Source organism: Condylura cristata, unplaced genomic scaffold (assembly GCF_000260355.1).
Source record: "Condylura cristata isolate star-nosed mole 26May11 unplaced genomic scaffold, ConCri1.0 scaffold00003, whole genome shotgun sequence".
NCBI lineage: Eukaryota > Metazoa > Chordata > Mammalia > Eulipotyphla > Talpidae > Condylura > Condylura cristata.
In genome coordinates, this window is record NW_004567104.1 from 43,075,120 (window position 1) to 43,096,652 (window position 21,533).

General features: G+C 36.8%; 1 protein-coding gene across 5 annotated transcripts in view; it reads right to left on the reverse strand.

Moving 5' to 3' along the window:
- The window catches only part of BBX (bobby sox homolog (Drosophila)), a 258,107-nt gene that overhangs the window by 15,957 nt on the left and 220,617 nt on the right, over nucleotides 1–21,533 (reverse strand). For all 5 annotated transcript variants that reach the window (XM_004675232.2, XM_012732817.1, XM_012732804.1 and 2 more), the window contains 5 exons: nucleotides 20,440–21,448; nucleotides 19,157–19,295; nucleotides 15,870–16,018; nucleotides 5,332–5,421; nucleotides 3,957–4,016 (listed from right to left, as the gene is read on the reverse strand). In XM_004675232.2, the coding sequence (XP_004675289.1) occupies nucleotides 3,957–4,016; nucleotides 5,332–5,421; nucleotides 15,870–16,018; nucleotides 19,157–19,295; nucleotides 20,440–21,448 (1,447 nt within the window). The remainder of the gene's footprint in view (nucleotides 1–3,956; nucleotides 4,017–5,331; nucleotides 5,422–15,869; nucleotides 16,019–19,156; nucleotides 19,296–20,439; nucleotides 21,449–21,533) is intronic.

The following is a 21,533-nucleotide window of genomic DNA, read 5'->3' on the forward strand; positions in this document are numbered from 1 at the left end:
AATAACTGGTAATTTCTAATGTTTAAACTGATTACTTCTTTCCTGCCATGTAAAAATGAATTTTCACTGTATACTAAAGGATATGCATTTTCAGTTCATGCTTTCCTAAGTTTTGTTCCATATCCATTAGTAATAAATGTAATGAAATATCACCAATAATAACTATTTTCACTAGACCCTTAGCACTGCCTAGCAAAATTCATTTAATTCTCTAACCCTCAAAGGGCATAAAATTAGGGCATATAAAATATGGCACTTCCAGTTTCAAGTCATTTACTCATAGTAATAAAGTCAAATATTAGAGAAAAATGAAATCTATTGTTCATTTATTATAATACCTCATCATAACCCTAAACTCCACAGTACAGTTGTGGAATGTGAGTGTTTTATTTAATAATGCTAATTGTGGTAGGTCTGAGACCAGGTTTCCTAATCCCCACCTGTTGTGCCCTTTCAACCACACTGCACATGCTATAATACACATCCTTTTATAATGAGGTTGGGTTTTCATTGTTTAAACAGCACCACTTAAAATAGCATCATTCAAGTAAAAAGCAATGTGACCTTAAATACCTCCTCTAGATTTCTCTAATAGTTTCTCAAGTGCCTTACACTTATCAAATATGTGCAGAATAAGTTTTGAACATACACGAAAGTTATTGTAATCAATTAGGGGATATTAGGACTTAACATTGTGAACAGCAAAACAATTCATATTTTGTTTTGTCAGCTGAGTACAGACATAATATTCCATAGAGGTGAGTGTGAAATAAGAGGTCACAAAACAGGTTTACTGTAAGCTGATACAGCTACTATTGAAAACAATATGGCAGTTCCTCAAAAAAAGTAAAACTACCATATGATCCAGCAATCCCATTTCTAGAAATGTATGTGAAGGAAATGACAACACTATGTCAAGAGTTATTTGCACACCACACTCATAGCATTATTTACAATTAGGTTGTTTAGAATGGAAAACACCTAAGTGTCTGTTGACAGGGGATGGATGAAGAAGCTGTGGTATATATCTACTGTATATCTGTTTTATTTAGCCATAAAAAAGGAAATCCTACCATTGTGACAACATGGATGAATCTTGAGTGCATTATGACAAATGAAAGAAGTCAGAGAAAGACAAACGGTATAATCTTATGTGTGGAATCTTGACAAAAACAGAAACAGAAACAGAAACAAAGAGATCAGATCTGTGGTTACCAGAGGAAGGGAGTGGGGGAGGAAGAACAGGTGAAAGTGGCATAAGTTTCCAGCTACACACTCGGTAAGCACTGAAGATGTGGGAATAAATATGCAACATGAACTAATGTGACCACACTTAACACTGCTGTGTGGGAAACTTGGCAGCTGCAGAGAGTAGATATTTAGGAGTTCTCATCATGAGAGCAAAAAATTTTTTTCTCTTTATACATGTTGGTGAACGTCAACAAACTTTCCTGTGGTAATTATATAAATAGAAGTCAAGTCATTAGGCTGTACATCTTAAATTAAAATTTTCACTTTCATTTTGAACTCAAATTTGAATATTTTTGTTGACTTTAGCACGTGTATTTTCAATAAATGATTGGTCAAATGTGAATTTTCATTTTCTTCCTTTTTAGCAAAGGAAAAAGAGTGCACTTGTGAGTTCATTGAGACATAGATTTATTAAGTTCTTCTTTCTGGCCATAAATAAGTCAAGGACATTTGGACTGAATGATCACTAAGATCCCTTCTAGGTTTCAAATTAAATGGCTCCAATTAAATGCTAGACAAATGTTCAGTTCTTTAAAAGTACCTCCAATGAAAAAAATGGCATCAGTGAGAATATGGCCCCTCAACCATCACAGAAACTGACATTCACCTGAGGGTCCAATATTTAACAGAAGTTAGATAAAATCATAAATACATATGACTGGTAAAATTTTTAAATAAAATCTGTACTTACTATCTATTATTATTTTACTAATTAACATGTGACTTTTCTTTTGCTATACATATGCCTCAGGGCAATCTGTATGAGCATAACTAGAGATACTAGAAACTAGAAGGTGAAGAGCTTGGGGAAGTTAAGGTCAGGAATCACTTCAGTAGGTCTGCCTGTGCTCAGTCAACCGGGAACACCGCATGCTGCCCTCATTTGACTGCTAACTGCATCTGCCTACAACACGAATAGCAATGCTGACTTCTTTTAGTTCTGAAAGACTATAATTTCTGGTTAGTGAGGTTCAAAAGTTAGAAATCCCCTTTTGACAAATTAAAATCCACATGACATACTACCTGACCCATAGCCGGTCAAAAATAGTGGCAGTTTTTATTTGAAAATTAAAAATAGCACAATTATGAACACTCAGGTCTAATGCTACTGGTTGAGGCAATATAAATTAGGCTATTTTATAAAATGGCCATTCTATACAAAGCAATCTGTACCAAAGTTTCAATGGCATTCTTCTACGACCTGGAACATAAAATATACAGAGGAAAAATAAAAACATGGGCAAAATACTCCATGAAATAGGCTTTAGTGATGTCTTTGCTGGATTTGAAAACAAGTAAAAATATTAACAACCAAGACTACATCAGATCAAAAAGCTTCCACATAGCAAAAGAAACTACCACTAAAACAAGACACCCTACTAAATGGGAGAAAATATTTGCACACTGTATCTGAAAAGGGGGTGATTTCCAAGCTCTACAAAGAACTCATACAACTCAACAAAAAGAAAACAAAGAGCCAATCAATAACCAGGCAAAAGAGTTAAATAGACACTTGATGTTGGGTCCTTTGCCTGGACAGACCTCCCCACCTCCCCCACAGAATCATATGCACACTGTTGTGTGGAAACAAAGAATGAGCCATGAGTGCTGGAACAGAAAAACAGGAGGCAGGGAGTGTTCCTGCCTGTGTTTGCTACCTTGTGTTCTTTGGTCGCATGTTATTGATGCACTTGCTGAGAGCTTCCGCTTACCCCCAGCCCCAGGCTCCATGCTGAAGGGTATAAGGGAAGGAGAGAAAAATAAAGTGTGCCTTTGTTTGCTGACCAAGAAGTGTGTGCTTTAATCCTGATGTCCTTTGCTCAGACCATCTCTGCTGTCGTGCTGGCGCGGCACTTAATCCAAAGACATACAGATGGAAAATAGGTATCTGAAAAATTATTGTCATCACTAACGGACAGAGAAATGTAAATCAACACCCGCAAGGTACCTTCTAACAACTGTGAGAGGTCAGAAACAAGAAGTGTTGGCTAGGAGGTGGAGAAAAAGAAACCCTTGCACTGTGGTGAGAGTATAGAGTGGTCCAGTCCCTATGAAAAAAATAGTATGACAATTCCTCAAAATATTAAATATTAAATCTACCATGTGATCCAGGAATACCACTCCCAGGTATCCATCCAAAGGATGCAGATGTACTAATTCAAAGAGAGGTTTTCACTATGTCCACAGCCAAGTGACAGAAAGCACATAAATGCCCAAACACATTAGGTAGATGTGATAAACACACACAATGAAATACTGTTCAGCCATCAAATAAAAATGAACTCTTACCATTTGCAACAACTGGGATGAAAATGGAGGGGGATTTTGCTAAGTCAAGTCAAGTCAGGAAGAAACAGGCAAATACCAGAAGTGGTCACTTATATGTGGAATACAGAAAAACAAAACCAAGAGTCAGATAAAAACTAATCAATAGCAATCCTAGGAATCTGAAAGTGTGGAATTGAGAAGGCAATACGGGGAGTGAAAGGAGTAAAGAGAAAGGGGGACACAGTGGACTGTATCAGGTTTATGGGGTGTCCATATCCCTATACCTCTCACTTGTATTTAGTGTTACAAACCAACGTTACCTTAATAAAACAAAGCATAACTAAAAACAAAAATGATGCCCTTTTAAGCCTATAAAAAAAATGTCATTTCTAGCAGAAGCTACCTAAAATTATACAATGAATATTGTGCTCATTTACCTTCTGTAGGGTGAATAGCATCCAAGAAGAGTTGCTTGTTTGACCATTTATCCCCACTTCCTACAAAGAATGACAGAAAAGTAAAGTGAAAACTCTACTTATGATATAGACACACACTACAGTGTAAGACAAATGCAAAACAATGAAATCAGAAACATTAACACACAAATGAAGCAAATTTCCTGCCGACTACTTAATCCTCAAAAGGGCATTTGCCAACTAGACTTAGATGACATAGAAATGGGATTAAATAAACAAATTTGCTTTTCATTAAATACATTACCAGATTAATTAATATGAAGATCGATTAGAAGGAAATGATACAAGTTGATATTTTACCTAAAAGAGTGATATTTCTCCACTGAAAGCAGAGAAATATTATTAATACACAAAACAAAAATAAGAGGCTATGGGGAAGGTGGAAATAAAACCAAATTTAAGTAAAAGTTAAACAGTAGAACACAGAGGCATGCATTCTTACACATGAAAGACAGTGGCATTGAAAGTTTCATTCCAGAAACATGAAAGGCTTTACATCTGGCCATGCAAGTGGGGTGCAAATGGGCACCAGTGAGCAGGCCCATGGGTATCACAAGAGTAACATGCAGGAGATGCTAACGGAGCCCAACTTCCCAGGTGCCTGCTGTGCTGAATAAGATGGGGAGATCTGTCTTTTGTAAGAGGACTAGGAGTCCTGAACTCAAGAAGAAAGAGATCTTCAAATGAGCCCTGGCTAAAGGGCTCATCAAGATCCTAACAGACAGATGTTCAGAGGAGAGGGAGGTTAGAGTGCAATGTGTCTCTAGTACCCCCTTGGAAATAACAGCTGTGAGACTCAGAGGGGGGAAGAAGCTCTGGCAAAAGATGAAATACACAGAGGGGGGAAAAAGAGATAGGTTATGACTTGACAAGTGGTACATGAGCAGAATCTTCAAGTGTCACAGAAAGTATAAAATCCGTGGGACTTTCACAGGAATATGAAGCTGGTAAGGTTTCAGGAAGGAGGAAAATGTGGTCCTGGTATGAAAGCTGCCGAACAAGAAAAGTCAGAGAAAGTAAGTGGATAGGAGCTCAAAAAGACTAAATTACAAAATGCACCAAATATAGATGAGAAAAAACAACTTTAGGATTCATATGGAACTCTGAAAATAGACATAAATATGTGAGTTGAGTAGAAATCCAAGTGCAAAAGATCTCTATTTGCAATTAGCTGCAGAGTCAAGAAATAATGAGTCTGCCTGCATCAGGAATGGGTGATGCTGAAGTAAGCACAGGGGAGGGAAAAGCAGAAGCGGCACGTAGAAGCAATGCTCAGAGATGAACACACGACGGAAGAGGCCAAGAAACCTTAACAGAGGATGGAAGGCACCAATACCTTTTTCCGGAACATTAGGCTTCTCCTTTTTGTGCTTATATTTGCTGACAATTTTGTGGAATAAGTTCTTTTTCTGAGACTGGAAAGGACCTATAGACAATATTAATATAAATACAATTTAAATTCACAATGTTTCATAAAACAATACTGTGTGCTTCTAAAAAATTACACCCTCCTCCCACCTGCAGAATAAGTAGCTGAGTCAGAAGACTTGTCATCTTGTGTCTTTACTCATCTAACTAGTGCTCAGTGTCCTTCCTTTGGCTTCGGTAAAACCCAGGAAATTTTCTTTATAAATGTTATGATTGGGCAGAAGCCCCCATTAGGGCTGGACTCCCTAAACAGAAACTGCAGGTGTACTGACATGAGGCAGACCACAAGCAACAGCAGTGGAGTAGCTGTAGTTTGCAATGAAGTTTTATTTTAGATTATTGAGTCTCGTGAAGGAAAGGATGCTGTGGGCATTTTTAACTTCTCCTAAAAACTGGTTTTTGTAAGGACAGCATTGTCAGGTCAAAAGTTGGTCTGACAGCATTAGACAGCTTTCTTGAAGATATTCTAGGAAGAAAAGGGTGATTTAAAAGTAGAAAATATTTGCCCCCAATTTTTTTTGCTAAGGAGAAGAGGGGACTCTCAGATGATACCTTAGTTTTCTCAGAAGAAAACCAAATGGCGATTTTTTTTTTCATCAGTAACTGAAATGGCAACAATGCCAATACCTCCCCAAAGCAGGTCACTTTGTGTGTGTTGCTGGTATTTCTATTTGAAAACAACTAATTATTTTATGTAACTTCTGTTTCCTCATCTGTAAATAGTGACAATGGTGCCTAGTTCATAGGACTCATGTGATTTTAAAAACTGGAAGCCCTGTAACTTCCCTGTTCAATTACTTACATATCAGCATCTATACCCACATGCTCTGCCTTCCAGAAGCAAACTAAATTCTGTATACAATTTTTAATATATTTGTAATTTTTATATTCAGATAGTAGCAACCATCACCAACTTTAGGACATATTAATCACCTGAAAAATAAATCCCATCTTCTTTTATTATATCACTTCTTCCTACCTGTGTTTCCCCTGCCATAAGCAAGCCCTTACTCTATCTCCATAGATTTGTCTAGTTTGGAAATTTCATATAAACAGAATCATGTCATACATGATCTTTTACATAGGATTCTTTCACTTGGTATAATGTCTACAGGCTCATGTATGTTGTACCATCTAACAGCATTTTATTCTTTTTTAACACCAATACTATATTTGTGTGTGACTACACTAGATTTTGTTTATCATCCTGGTTTTGTTTACCCATCCATCCATCCAAACACTTGAGTAATTTTTATCTTTTGATTATTACAGCCAAGACTGTTACGAGCATTCATAACAAGCTTTCATGTGGACATCTGTGTTATTCCTCTTGAACATATTCTAAAGAGTAGAACTGCTAGGTCATATGGTAACTCTTACCACTGACTGCCAGGTCGTTGAGGATTCTTGACAACACTCACTATTATCTATCATTTTGATTATAACCATCATAAGGATTTGAACTGGTATGTTTCATTGTGGTTCTGACATGCACTTCACTGATGATTGCCCATGTTAAGCATCCTTTCACATGCTTACTGGTTATTTGTGTAACTTCTTTGGAGAAATGTCTATTCAGATCATTTGCCCATTTTAAAACTGAGTTGTCTGGCCTCGCTGGTGGCGCAGCGGGTTAAAGCACAGCCCTAAGCAGCTAAAGCCACTTCGGCATGAGTTCAATCCCTGCCCGGGGATGTGACCTGCATGATGCAGCAGACCTCTCCTGACCTGCCCACTCTCCCCTCAGCAGTGTACTTCATCACTCAGCCTGTTCTGCTCCCCACTGTCTCTGGTGAAACCTCTCACTGCCCCTGCACATTTGGCCTGTACCCCGTTCTGTATACATAAATCTTAAAAAAAAACAAAACAAAACTGAGTTGTCTTTTTTCGTATTGCCAGAAATCCTTATACATTCCAGATTAAAACCTCTTATTAGAGGTGATTTGCAAATATTTTTCACCTCCCGTGTTCTTTGGGCTTTTTACTGAGTGTTCTTTGAAGTACAAAAAGTTAAATTTTGATATAATTTGTCTTTTATTGCTTTAGCATTTGGATGTCAAAGGATGGGTCCATGCCAAATCTATCATCACTAAGGCCTATGTTTCTTTGAGAAGTTTTAGCTCCTATATACAAGTCTCTAACCTATTTCAAGCTAATTTTTATATACTGTGTAAGCTAAAAAGTTAGGATCCAACTTTATTCTTTATGTGTGTATACCTAGGTGCACTGTCATATTTTGAAGACTTTTGTTCCCACTGAATAGTTTTTGCATACTTATTGAAAATATTTAGACTGATGAAATATATCTATTTCTGCCTTTATTATTGTTTTATTATAGGCATTTTTGAAACCACGAGGGTTGTTTTTGCTGTTCTGAATCCAAATTAATTTCAGGATCATATGTCACTATCTATGAAGACATATATTTCCATCTTAACAAGTGTCTTCTGATCTATGAACTTGGGGTTTTTCCATTTACTTCAACGGTCTTTCAATTATGTCCTCTATAGTATTCAATGTATTATATTCTTTTGTTACATTTATTCCTACGGACTTTACTCATTAGACGCTATTGTAAATGGAACTGTTTTTCCAGATTGTTGGATTCAAGTATATAAAAATACACTGCTTCTTGTACAGTGTTTTGTGTCTAATGATCTTGTATCCATTCTGTAACCCTGCTGAGTCAATTTACTACCTGTAAAAGTTATCTGGTGGTTTCCTATAGAAAAGATCCTGCTATCTGTAAACAGAAATAGTTTTTCTTCTTTATTTCCACAATCTGGAGTTTCTTGGGGGCGGGGGGAGAAGGGAGCAAGCCTTCAATTTTTCACTATTAAGTATGATGCTAGCTGTGGGTTTTATTTATTTATTAAGTTTTTTTTTTTTTATCATCAGGTTGAGAAAGCTCCCTTCTATTCTGAGTATTTTAATGTTATCACATAAGGGTGGTAGGGTTTATCAAATGCTTTTTTTATATATACTGATATCATGATGTGGTTTTTATTTTTGTTCTACTGATATGGTAACAGAGTTTTGCAAGTTAAACCAATCTTACATTCCTGGAGGAAAATTCCACTTGACTATAGTGTATAGTTCTTTTTATTTGTTGCTGGACCTGGTGTGCTATTATTAAAGATTTCTGTGGTCACATTTGTAAGAGAGGTTGGCCTGTAGTTTCTTTTTCTTGTGATGTCTTTGCTTGGTTTTAACATTGGCTTCACAGAATAAATTGGAAAGTGTTTCTCCCTTTTCTAACTTTTGAATGAGTTTGTAAAAAAAAGGTAAATTAATTCTTTACACATCTGGTAGAATTCATCAGTGAAGTCATCTGGGTCTGGGTTTGTTTGTTTGTTTTCCCCCCCCTGGGTACTTTAAACTTCATTTTCTTTACAAGTTCTAGGTCTATTCAGATTATTACTCCTTAAGTCAGTCTTCATAGTCTGTGTCTTTCTAGTGATGACTCATCTCATGTAGGTTGTAGAATTTATATTGGAATACCACTGTACTCATAGTATTCCTGTACAACCTTTTCATTTCTTCAAGGTTGGTAGTAATGTCTCCTTTTCATTTCTGATTCTTACCAGTTTTCAATTTTTCTTGGTCTAGCTAGACAGTCCTCAAATTGGTTTTCTCTGTTATTTTCACATTTAAATAGATTTATCTCATTAATTTCTTTTCTAATCTTCATTTTTCCCCCTTCATCTGCTTCCTTTATGTTGCTCTTTTTATAACACGAAGGTATAAGAATAGGTTACACCATATCTTGAGATTTTCCTTCTTTCCTAATATATACATTTATAGCTATGAGTACTAAGCTCTAAGCAATGTGCTACTTACATGTTATAAATTTTGGTACGGGTGTTTTCATCTCCAATGTATTTTCTGATTTCCTTATTGGTTCTTACATGATCTGATCTATTAGTTATTTGTGTTTTTTAACTTCTACTAATTTGTGAGTTTCCCCAATTTTTCCCACTGTTGATTTTTAGTTTCCTTTCATTGTAGTTAGTAATCAGTTTATATTTTTCAAATCCTTTTAAATTTGTGGTTTAATTGTATGGCCTCGCATATAGTCCATTCTGGAGTTTGCCCCATGTACACGTGAGAAAAATGTATTTTCTGCTATCGAGGGGGGAGTGCTCTAAATATGTCCCTTAGGTCTAGTTGGTACATAGTTATCAGTCTTCTTCCTTGTTGATCTTTGCCTACCTGTTAAAGCAAACCAATTCTTTTTTCCATAGCATTGCTCACCATCTAACCCATGATATGTTTTGTTCAAGATTATTTATTATCTGTTATCCCCACTATAATGTAACTTCCATGGTAGCAAGGTTCCTTATTTTCATTCTATGTGCCAACAAAGGTGCTTAGTATTACACTGGTTCTCAATATTTGTTGAAAAATAAATAAATAAGCACTTAAAGCACTGCTTGGCACAAAGAGCTCAAGAAATGACAGTTACTGCTGTTACTACTTTATATACTACAAAGCTGTATGTTTTGATCATTACACCACATCATCCTTCTAAGCAATAAACAACAAATAATTCTGAATTTGCTGGTGGTGGTTTAAGATCAAAGTAAAAAATGCCTTCTTGCTTGTTCTTTTTTTGTGGGGGGAAAGGAAGTGAGCAACAAGGCAAAGAAAATAAATTTAACAATCACAAAGGAGCTATATCAGGTGCACATACTACACCAATGTTACAGGCATTCTCTATAATCCATTAGCAAATGTGCCTCATGTATAATTTATACAACACAGAAAATGCAGGCTGGTACCCCTGTATGATAGATACAGGGGCAATCATAGAAGGCAGGAGGAGAAGAAAGAAAAAAAAAAAAACAATTTGTGAGACTTTTTAGGACTATATGGACCCTGGTGATTTACCTATAGGGAAATAATTTAATAATAATGTGTTGTCTTATAGGGAGATGATTCCTGTATTCACTGCTGTATATGAAGACAATGTTTATGAACCACTGTTCACAGAAGCACGCTGATTTGACGAAATAAATAAGAATACTTATTTTCAAATCCAGCCACACTCAGAAAAATCTAACAAATATAGTTTAAGGACAAAACAAAAATAGAGTTGTCAATACTAACATGAGAAAAGAACATCCAGAGTTGCTTTCTACATGGAGGAGTTATTATAAACTAACATTTTTAAACTTCTCGTTCATAACCACCCCTACAACTATAGCTATAAAATGAATTTAAGCACATGACAACTTAGATAAAAAAATAAAATGACAACCTTGAAGGAATAGTAGATAGGTATAATTGTAGTCACTGAAAAGCAGCAGTTTTAGAGTCAAGAAGTGAACAGTTTGATTTCTGCCCGCCAATATGGGACACGTTTGATATTTTGTCTAAAGTAACTACAGTGAAAATTGTAATAAAAAGGAAATTTGCTATTTTTTCTTTGTCATTATTATATTAATGTAGAAATGTCCATGAAGGAAAAAGAAAGTAGGAAGTTAAAAGCAGAGGAAAGAAGTTTTAGAAAAAATCATTCAGAAAACAAAGAGTTGCCAACTGCTTTCACTGAACTACCACCTCAAGTTTCCAGCCCATCTCTCTCCTTCTTGCTACCAAGTTCTTTAGGGTCTTTCATCTACTTGATACATGTTTCTGACATGTATTGTGACTCCACTTAAGTTTTTAGGTGTATTTTAAGATTTATCAATCTTCTCTGCACCCCAATCTCATAGCTACATAGAAAATAGAGACAAACCACAATCTGAGAGAGTAAGAGTGATGTCATCAAGACATTAACAGCTAAAACATTAACACTGGTCAGTTTGTTGAATACTGGACATTTGAGAGGTTAGAAGCCATAGTGACAAAAAAGCCTGGTTTGATAATTTTTCAAGGTAGGCAGATAAAGTGAATTAAGTGATCCATGGGTTTCTTTTAGTGCTACTGTAGAAAATAAATACTTGATTCAAATTATGCCCAGGTGCTACACTTCCACATTTTTGAGCTTTATAAAGGACAGGGGATTCTTTTTTCCTACACTTTTATTTTTTTTTTAAATGCATATAAGCACTGGGGCATAGGCCAGAGTTACAGGGTGTGAGGTGTGAGAAGGTGAGAGTATTCTCCAGAGACATAGTGAGGAGCAGAACATGCAGATCTACTGAAATACACTGCAGGTTAGACAGCAGAGGTCTGCTGCACTACGTGGGTTAGCTCCCTGGCTGGGGCTCAGACGTAGGCCACAGTGGTGATAGCACCGAGAAACAAGATTTTAATCTTGGACTAGGCTGCCCTTTCTGTAATGGACACAAAAGTAATGAATAACCAGTGAAACAATCCATTCCATGGCAATAATTTACAGGAAAATGCTCAAAGCTGCTCAGCATGGATTTGTTACTTGATTAAGTTCAAGTAATCAACTACAATCAATTTAGGACTCTCTGAGCGGAAGGAGCCACCCCATTGGGCTGTACATGCGTGCCTTGTTAAGGAGCCGAGGATTCTATCAGATATACCTTTACTTCTGTAAATGTGCTCCCACCAAGTTCCTGAAAAGGTTTGGTGGCAATGAAGACTCTCAAACAATTACAGGGCAAACTACAGAGTTCTGCCAACCCAGAAGCTGTAGCTTCCTGGATGGGAAGGCTGGCCTGGCCGTCATTACAGCACAGTCTCTATTCATCATTTGGTCAGATTCTCTTGATCCCAAACAAGACAATCTGTCCCAACCTTACATTTTGTGAACCTGTTTTTTTTTCATACCACTGTGATTTTCCTTTTTAAAACTCCAATCGGTAACCACTGAAATTTCAATCTTAAAATATAAGTGTACTGTAACAAAATGGTAGAGATCAACAGAATATTCAATTATAGGCTAGGGAACAATGTTAGAAGATGGAAGAAGGGAGGAGGAGAAATGAAGTGAAGGGTCTAGCGAGGGCATAATTTAAACACTCTAAATTGAATCCAATTAATTTTTTCTCTGTGACCCTACTTTGTTTGAAAATTACTATTTTGCAGAGCACTCTGATTCCTGATACTTTCATAAAAAATGCTTCATACACAAACAGTGTACTTAAAGTCATGTCAAAACAAACCTACAAGTTACATTAAATGTGGGCTTAAATTGTGAAGCTTCCATTTGAATAAAAACAAGTAGTTTTGAGAGATGAACACACTGTGGGAATGGCTGCTTAAACTGAGCTGCACTGTTTGTTAGATTACAATTTTCTAGATAATTTGCTCTAGAAGTAAAGGGAAATTCTGACATCATCAGGCTCTACCTGAGCACAACTAGAAGCAGGTGGCACTTTCACTATAGAGTTTCACCAGAGAACTGTTACATAAACACAACACACAACAGACAGGGCAGACACTAAGGACATGTGAAAGGGGAGGAGACCACTTCAACATCCATTATGAACGAGGGGACCACTGGTAAAAAGGAAGCATAAACCCAAGCAAGTACTACGAATTTTATGTATCTAAGTGTGTAAGTGCACTCATAGTCATTTCTCACACATCCTATTTCAGAAAAATTTCTACATACATTTTATATGATACAGAGTAGCTAAAGGAAAGTGACTAGCTCAAATCTAGAAAAAATATAATGTAATTAATTGAGTAACTATGGGAGAAAATAAAATATAGATAAATAACAAATTAGTAGAGGAAAATGAGCTTTTTCCATGGACAAATGCTCTTTTACTAATGAAGTAATGATCTCATACACAGTGTTTGCTTTGAACAATTCATTATGCAAAGGTGCAAAGGGTCTAGAGTCTAAGAAAACAATCTCCTCGATCCTCTAAAGACCAGGCAATTATGGCACAGCTGGTATGATAATTTCATTAATAATTTGTAGGATAGTACATTGGTGCTGATGCCAAATTACAATCAGCCACAAATACTATTTCTTTAGTTTGCTAAATAGAGAATATATTATTTAATTTGTTTTATTTAATTGCACTTTGCTCCATGAGTCAGAAAGCAGAGCAAAAATAAGTCAAGAAGGCTTCCCACCGACATTATTACTGATATATTATAGATGAACCAAGGCCTCCCTGGTGGCCTAGGGGTTAATTCTCAACACTATCAACACTATGGCCTGAGTTCAATCCCCAGCCAGGGAGCTGATCCACATGGTGCAGCAGACCTCTCCTGCCTCATCCATTGCCCTCCTTAGCAGTATGTTTCAGTAAATCTGCCTATTCTGCTCCCCACACTGTCTCTGATGATTCCCCTCACCTTCCGCATAAAATTCTGGCCTACACCCCAGTTCTTCTACACAAAAATAAAAATACCCTAAAAAAAAAACCCAATCACTTCAGAGGTAGAAGGGAGAGTTACGATGATACTGTATGAAAGAGAATCCAAAGCTATTTCTCTTCAAAGGAAATATTATTAATCTTTGATGGGAAAGGAAAAATAACAGACATCTAACGCTCAAAAGAAGGTTTCAAGAAAATAGATCCTAACTTTAGGGTTTATAACTGTACAGAAACTAAGTCTATTGTTACATTCCTTGATAGACCAACTTCAGAGTGCTCAAGTAAATGTCAAGAATTACAGGATGTGAGGGTGAGAGACTACATCCTGCACATCTATCAAGTGCCATTTTATTGGTTAGTCAGATATTTATTAGCACTTTAAATCCAAGAATTACAGGAACTCAAGATAACTGGTATCTCTGGTTTCAAGAACTACCTTGCTTGTCCCTAAAGTAACAGAGATTGTCATTACATTTGATAATCCATTGCGGTGCTCAGTTACCTAAATTGCCAATAAGGCTACTTCATTTTTTTTTCATACCTAATCTTGGAAGACTATACAACTCTGTATTATTTTCCAGAAAACCTGGTGATGTAACATTTCTTTTTAGTTCTTTATTTACTACACTTGTTTTTACTAACCACATAGAAAATTGGGCTAATTCTAAAATCACTGTCTTCTCTGCCTTTAATCACAAAAGGGGAATTTTCTTCAGCCTTTCAGCTCCACCTTGAGCTATAGATCGCAAAGCAATGCTCCTCAGTCCTGCCAATTCCAGTGCACAAAGGATGTTTAGGTCTAGAAGGACAAAGGTTTAGGTATGTACCTTCATCTTTCAAAATTAAAGAAACGATAATTCTTTATTAATATTTAGCTGTAATCATTATCCATGATTGTTAGAATTTAGCAAGATTTATAAAAATATAAATATCTACCTAAAATACCTAGGAGTGTCAATCTGATTTGACAAAAAGCAGGCAATCACTTTTGCAGGGTAATAACAAGAACTCCCCCATCGAATCTTGATCAGAATTTAATCCTGAAAGAAAAGCTTGGCCATACAATTCCATGTCTCCATTCATTGCTCTTACAGGAGAGCTAACCAAGCAAATTCTTTCAGGCTATGTAGAAAACTAGAGGTATGTTTTCCCTATCAATCTTTACATCTAAAGTAAAACCAGCAGGCAAGTTTCTCCATGGGAGGAATATTGTTATTTTGAGCAGGACAATTCTTCATTGTGCTTGAAGGTCCTGAATAGGTTAGGAAGTTTAGAGTCTCAGCCCTTCTCTCACAAACCCAATCATGCTCCCAGGTGCTAAGGCCCCTGAAAATGCTCCCATGCTCCTTAACATTCCCCCAACCCCACCCTTTGAACTACTGTGTTGGTCCTCATGAGTGCTGAGACCAATGCAAGTGATGTTTCACTTTTAAATTTTCCCTCAAATTTACATGCAAAAACCTGACCTTCTTAAAAATGAATACTGTAAACCATTTTTAAAAATTTAACAAAACCAATTAAAAATATATTTTGCTGGGAGCCTTCCTGGTGGCACAAGGGGTTACATCTCAGCACTATTAAGTTATCCACAGCCACTGCATACAAGTTCAATCCCCAGCCAGAGACGCAACCCACATGGTGCAACAGACCTCTCCCTGTCCCACCTGCTGCTTCTCTCAGCAGTGTATTTCAGTTAAAATGTTCCCCACTCTGTCTCTGGTGAATCCTCTCACCCCTCACACTTCTGGCCTGTACCCTAGTTCTTGTGTGTATAAATAAATAAATCTTTTAAAAATATATATTTTGCTGAAGTACTATAAGGAGTTTCACTTCATTGCAGAAGTCCAATCCACCGCAGACACAGAACAGAAGAATTAAATTCAGCAGTCTGTGCTCAGCAAAAGGTCAACATCCTAAATTGGAATTCTGGAGAGCATGTGTATCACTTTTAAAAAGGCTATACCTATAAGTGCAAATATATAGGTTGCAATGCCAAAAGACATTATCTGTAGAGAATTAAACGGAAAGAATCAGGAGGAGAGAGAAAAGTGAGACAGGACCCAAGATAAAGTATCCTCAAATTCCAATTCACTGGGCCCTCAGTTCTAACCATTTAAATACTGGACAGAGTTGTCCAGTGGAGAAGAGGTTGAGCTGAACACAATAAAGAAAGACAAAGCACACATCTAACCTTTGCTGGTTTTAGTCGGTTCTGAGGACATGTTCCCAGTCTTCTTCTTTTTCCTTGGGACAGAAACACATTTCCGGTCAAATGTAACAGGACTATATTGAGGGAGGCTGTTGAATTTCTTTTCAAATTCTTCATCCAGCTTTGCTGAGCTAAAGAAAAGGGAAGGAGGGTCGCTAATCAGTACATGCTGTAAATATTTGAACAGAAAATGATGTAAGATATATTAGGATATTCCATTTCAAAACAGGTCCCCAAGGAATTAGGGAACTGTTGATAAATTCTGTGCAAAGATAGAAAATATCTACTTAGAAATGTTTAAGAACATTTAATGACACAATTTTCTTAACTCACATGACAGGGCACATTATTACCTTAAAAACACACACACACACACACACACACACACACGTAAAATAGTACTTTTGAAGTGGTGAATTTGCCATTCCCTCTATTTGCAGAAGAATTTTTCAGAAAGTTCAGTTCAGGCATATTTTTTTCCAAATAGTTTCTCCTTCTAAAAGTTCATATATAAGTATATGTATTTGGAAAGCTTAATATGATACTATTGGAAATGATCTATTAACTAGTACTCAGTTAAAACACACACAGAAAACAGAAACAAACCTTTGAATTTAAAGAAAAAAATCTTGGAGAGTTGACCAGAGTAAGGATAAACCACTTAATGAGAAATGCAAAGCCAGTTTTCAGTGAACACACCAGCACAAAGGCGACATCACTTTAATGCAATCCACAAATGACTTCAGAAATGCCACCAGCGAAGTTGGGAAATCCTTGGACTAGTTCTGACTGTCTCTATAGCCCCCAAAGAGCTATGGCAGCATGCCTGCTGGACCTGTAGCTGGCTGCTGGCTTTTACTTCGTGCAATTCATTAAGTAAGATACCACCCAAACAGATGGGAGAAGCTGTAGAAAAACTGTTGTCCCTGGTAATGGAAGGCATACTTGCAGGGAGAACAAACTTGAGCCCCTGACTTTCAAGAAGCTAACATATCAGACTGCTACCCACGGGAGGAAAACTTGAGATGGGTGTGCCTAAAACTGTTCTTAAGTTCTGAAGGAATGCACAGAAGTTGGGCAGCATAGACAAGACAGCCATATGACAGCAGAATGGTCAAAAGGAAAAAGCTACTACTGTACTCTACCAGAGTAGCAGAGGGGCCTGGGGGGAGGTGATGCACCTCTCTTAGTAAGTAAGTAGTCTTTTCTCACTCATGAATGGAGAATCAGATGCTATCAGAAAGCCATCTATAACTCGCAAATTTTTCAGAATCTGAATAACCAACAAAAATGTGAAAATACAAGACATAACTCATGAGGTGCTTTAAGACATTTTTTCCCTTTTCTTTCTTCAACTGGAATTATCACCTTTGTTTTCTTGGACAAGTGTATAAAATTACAATTGATAACACTGAATTTTTCTTGATTATAGTTAAGCTAAACAGGTAGTGCACTTTGTGCATTTAAAGGATTTAAAATGCACTTTTAGTCATCACAGAGAAGACTGATAGAACTGGCAACTGTCACTGCCCACGCACTGTGTCACCATGTCCAAAAGGAGGCAAACATGATAGTCTGACAGATCGATATTCAAAGGAGTGAAAGAGGAAGATTAGAGGGTTATTGTTTTGAAGTCTGGAGAAAAACCCCATATATGCACACTTCTTTTTAGAAATGATAAAACAGGGCCCTCCCTGGTGGTGTGACAGATTAGGACGTGGACGCAGCACTGCAAGCTAACCACAGCTGCATCAGTGCCAGTTCAATCACTAGCCTAGGAGGTGACCGACATGGTGCAGCAGACCTCTCCTGACCCATCCACTGATCTCCTCAGCAATGTACTTTGCCAATCTGCCTGTTCTGCTCTCCACTCTGTCTCTGGTGAAGCCTCTCAATGCCCTTGCACCTCTGGTTTGTCCCCAGTTCTGTATGCATAAATAAATAAATCTTAAAAAAAAAAAAGATAAACAAGAATAATCCACATATGAATTTCCTCAGGGAAAATTTTTCAAAAGATTGTTTTACTTTTCTCATTCCTCAAGAAAAGACTGGTGAAAACATCACTGTTGGAAGCATCAGAAAACTTTCTGTTGGGAAACCTTAGTACTCTCTCTGTTCCTGAGCACTTCATACTATCTGCAAGAAGTCCTTTCTTGATGTGTGGACCTAAAGAGCACTATTTGAGTATCATTTGATAATCATATATATTATGGATCGCTGATGCATAATATAAGCAAAACTAATCTGAATTACTTTGGGCTTTTCAAAATATTAGGAAGGAAATAAATTATCAATGTATCATAGCAATCAAAATACTCTTGAAGAACCATCATCATCATCATAAGAAATAATTCCCATCCTCCCCTTTTGTGATGACCTAATCTTATAATTAATTAGACTTTAAAGCACTGTAAATTCCAAGCAAAAATACATTATACCACCAACAGAAAATGCAAATATTTATGAAAAACCAATGTATAAATTTGCATACCTTTAACACTCATAAGAGAAAATACAGAGTCTATAAAAAATATTACTTATTTCTGTTCCATGTATTCTTTTCAAATTGGGTTAAAGAGAAATCTCAAAGGATTTTCTAATAGTACAGGTATTTTTCCTCATCAATACAAAGTACTAGTTCTCAACTAACAAAGATAATTGATAATAAAATTTGTTGTCATAACATCAAAAAATAATTCTAAATTATTTTGTCATGATGTACACTATAGCTTGACACATTTCAATACACAATGTTCTGTCTTTCTAGAGAGAATTTTCTGAAAGAGAATATTCTACCAATAAATAGTCAATCTACTATTTTTATAGCAACACAACACAGTTTAGCGACAGAAACTTTAAGTCTTCAGCCATCATACTATTTTATAAACATGTGTAATTTTAGAAATAATATGTGAAGTACATACAGTATATAAATGACCAAACTTTAGGTGGGAAAATGTGTCCTGGTGACCTGAAGGATTTATAGTATCATACCAGAATTAACATATGATAGACCTCAATTCAAACTTAGACTCAGTCTAAAATCTACATACTTTGTATTATGCCTAAAATGTGAATGACCCTGCCATTCACACAACCATGTTAACATAAGGAATCTTGTTGTACATTTGATTTGTATTCCTTCATGTGCTAAGAATAAGTGTTTAATAGATCTTGAAAGAATAAGGAGTTAGTGATCTAGGTTTCTCTTGATAATTCTACTACCCTTGGGGTCTGTACCACGCTGGCTTGAGCTCACAGGCACTTACCCAAGGAAAGAGTCTTCCTTTGACTTTGTCTTCTTGAATTTCTTGCTTCCAGTGGTCCCACTCTGATTAAATGCCCAGCTTTCTTCATTCCAACACCCTTCGTGATCAGAGGAATTTCCTTTTCCTGAGCTTCGTTTCCCTAAGAAAATTCAAGAGAAAGGATATACTCAGTTATATTGGGACAGGAGAGAAATCATCTTGTTTCAACTTGAATCTGAGGTATAATATGCATAATGCTCTTCATAATTATTAATATTTCAGTCCTCAGACAGCCCTTAATAACAGGGCATATAAAAAAAGTGATTTATAGCCTCTTAGATCAATTGTTTTGTCCTTAACAGGTACTGAATGATTCCAGACTGATTAAAAACATTAGCTTTTCGGGCCCTCCCTGGTGGCGCAGCGGGTTAAAGCACAGCACTGAGAATCTAAAGCCACTTCCATATGAGTTCGATCCCCGCCTGCCCCGGAGGTAATCACATGGCGTGGCAGACCTCTCCTGACCCACCCGCTGCTCCCCTCAGCAGTGTACTTCGTAGATCTGCCTGTTCTGCTCCCCACTCTGTCTCTGGTGAAGCCTCTCACCCTCCGCATCTCTGGCCTATACCCCAGCTCTATATGAATAAATAAATAAATCTTAAAAAAAAACAAAAAAAACATTAGCTTTTCTATTAAAAAGAGCCTGAGGTGTAGAAAACCTCTGCTGATGAGCACTATTAATTCTAATTGTCCCAATTCTAATTTTCCCAAGATGTATTCAAACTCGGTAGTCCAAGGGTCTTTATTCTGTGCTTGCCTTCATGCACCTCCAGTTGAGAGATCCCTGATCAGACTACATTAAAGAGGTGAATTTATATAAAACACTTTATAAACTATGGTATATACATTATTTGGTTTCTGGATTCTGCTTATGTTTTAAAGACTCTTTTCTGTAATTATTATTTTGCTTACAGAGGAAATGGCTAGCTTAGTCATTTCCTTCTGAAACCTATAGGTTAAGATCCTGCCCAACACACTGGCTTGATTCAGGAACTCTGGCAGTTTAAAGAATCACAACAAAATACCCAGACCTGCAACGCAGATCCTTCTGACAAAAAAAAACAAAAAACAAAAAAACAAAAAAAAACACCAGCAATACCAGTAAAATAAAAAATTTTTCAAAAAAGGTTTAATACTGTATAATAAATTCTTTGAATACTGTATGTTAAATTATTTTCAGATAAGCCTAAAGGACGAATTTTGCCGGATTACCGTAATTTTTCAGATTTGTAGGAGTCACTTACCTCTATCAACATTAGCTCGCAGAGAGGTGAGCATGCCCTCAGACACCAGGGTTTTATAAAGAGCACCTTTGCAAGACCTCTCGGATTTCCGGGAACCACAAGTCTCTATTTTTCTGTGACAGTCACTGTCCTCAGGTTTGGCCTGTCTTGACAGGCTGGGTGGTAATGCCTCCTCCGTGGGGGTCAATGGTTCTGCTTTTATACCCTCTGGCACCTCACCAGAAATGTTCTTGCTGGCAGGAATAGTAATGAAATCTGGAGGCCTTGACTCTTTGGTGGTGTCTGAAGATTTCTCCTTTGACATTTTCTTCTCTCTTGACTTCACTTTTTTCTTTGGTGGCTTGGCATCCAAAATGCTTCCCTTGCCACTTGAGGATGTGCGGACCTTCTTGCGAGGAGTTTCTCCAAGTTTCTCAATGCCCCAGTCTCCCTTTGCAACTGCTTCAATAGTGTATATGACACTCTCGATGTCAGACTCAGAGGACTGCCTCTTTTTGCAAGTCTTCTTGGGTGTGGATTTATCATTTCCATGTCGATCCATTTTACTTTTCTTCTTTTTCTTTTTTAGCTTTTCTGGTTTGTTTAATGCTGTGGGATCCTCGATGATCATAATCCCATGAGGATGGCACATATGATCCTTCCTATTGGGAACATCACTTATTATTATCTTGCTACTGGCAGAGTAAGAAAAATCAGGAAAATGACTACACTTTTGATCTTCTTCTAATTCTTCCCTTTTAATTTCTTTGGGATCTTCCATTTTTATAGCCATTATATCATCCATTTGCAGCTCCTCAAAATTTCTTAATTCCTTAGAATCTCTTACATTTTCCTTAAATGATTTTTCAAACTCTACTTCTCTATGTAATCTGGCTTCATCTGTTTTCTCCATTTTTATTTCTCTTTCTTCCTTTCCTCTCTCCAATTCTTTAATTCTTCCACCATCTGATTCTTTTGTCTTTATTAGCTTTGATTCTTCCATTTTCACGCCTTCTGATGCCAGGCACATCTAAGCAGTTAAAAAAAATGAGAGAAAAAATTATCTTCATTACTCTATACTTGCAATTAGCTCAAACTTTTAAATTATATCCCCC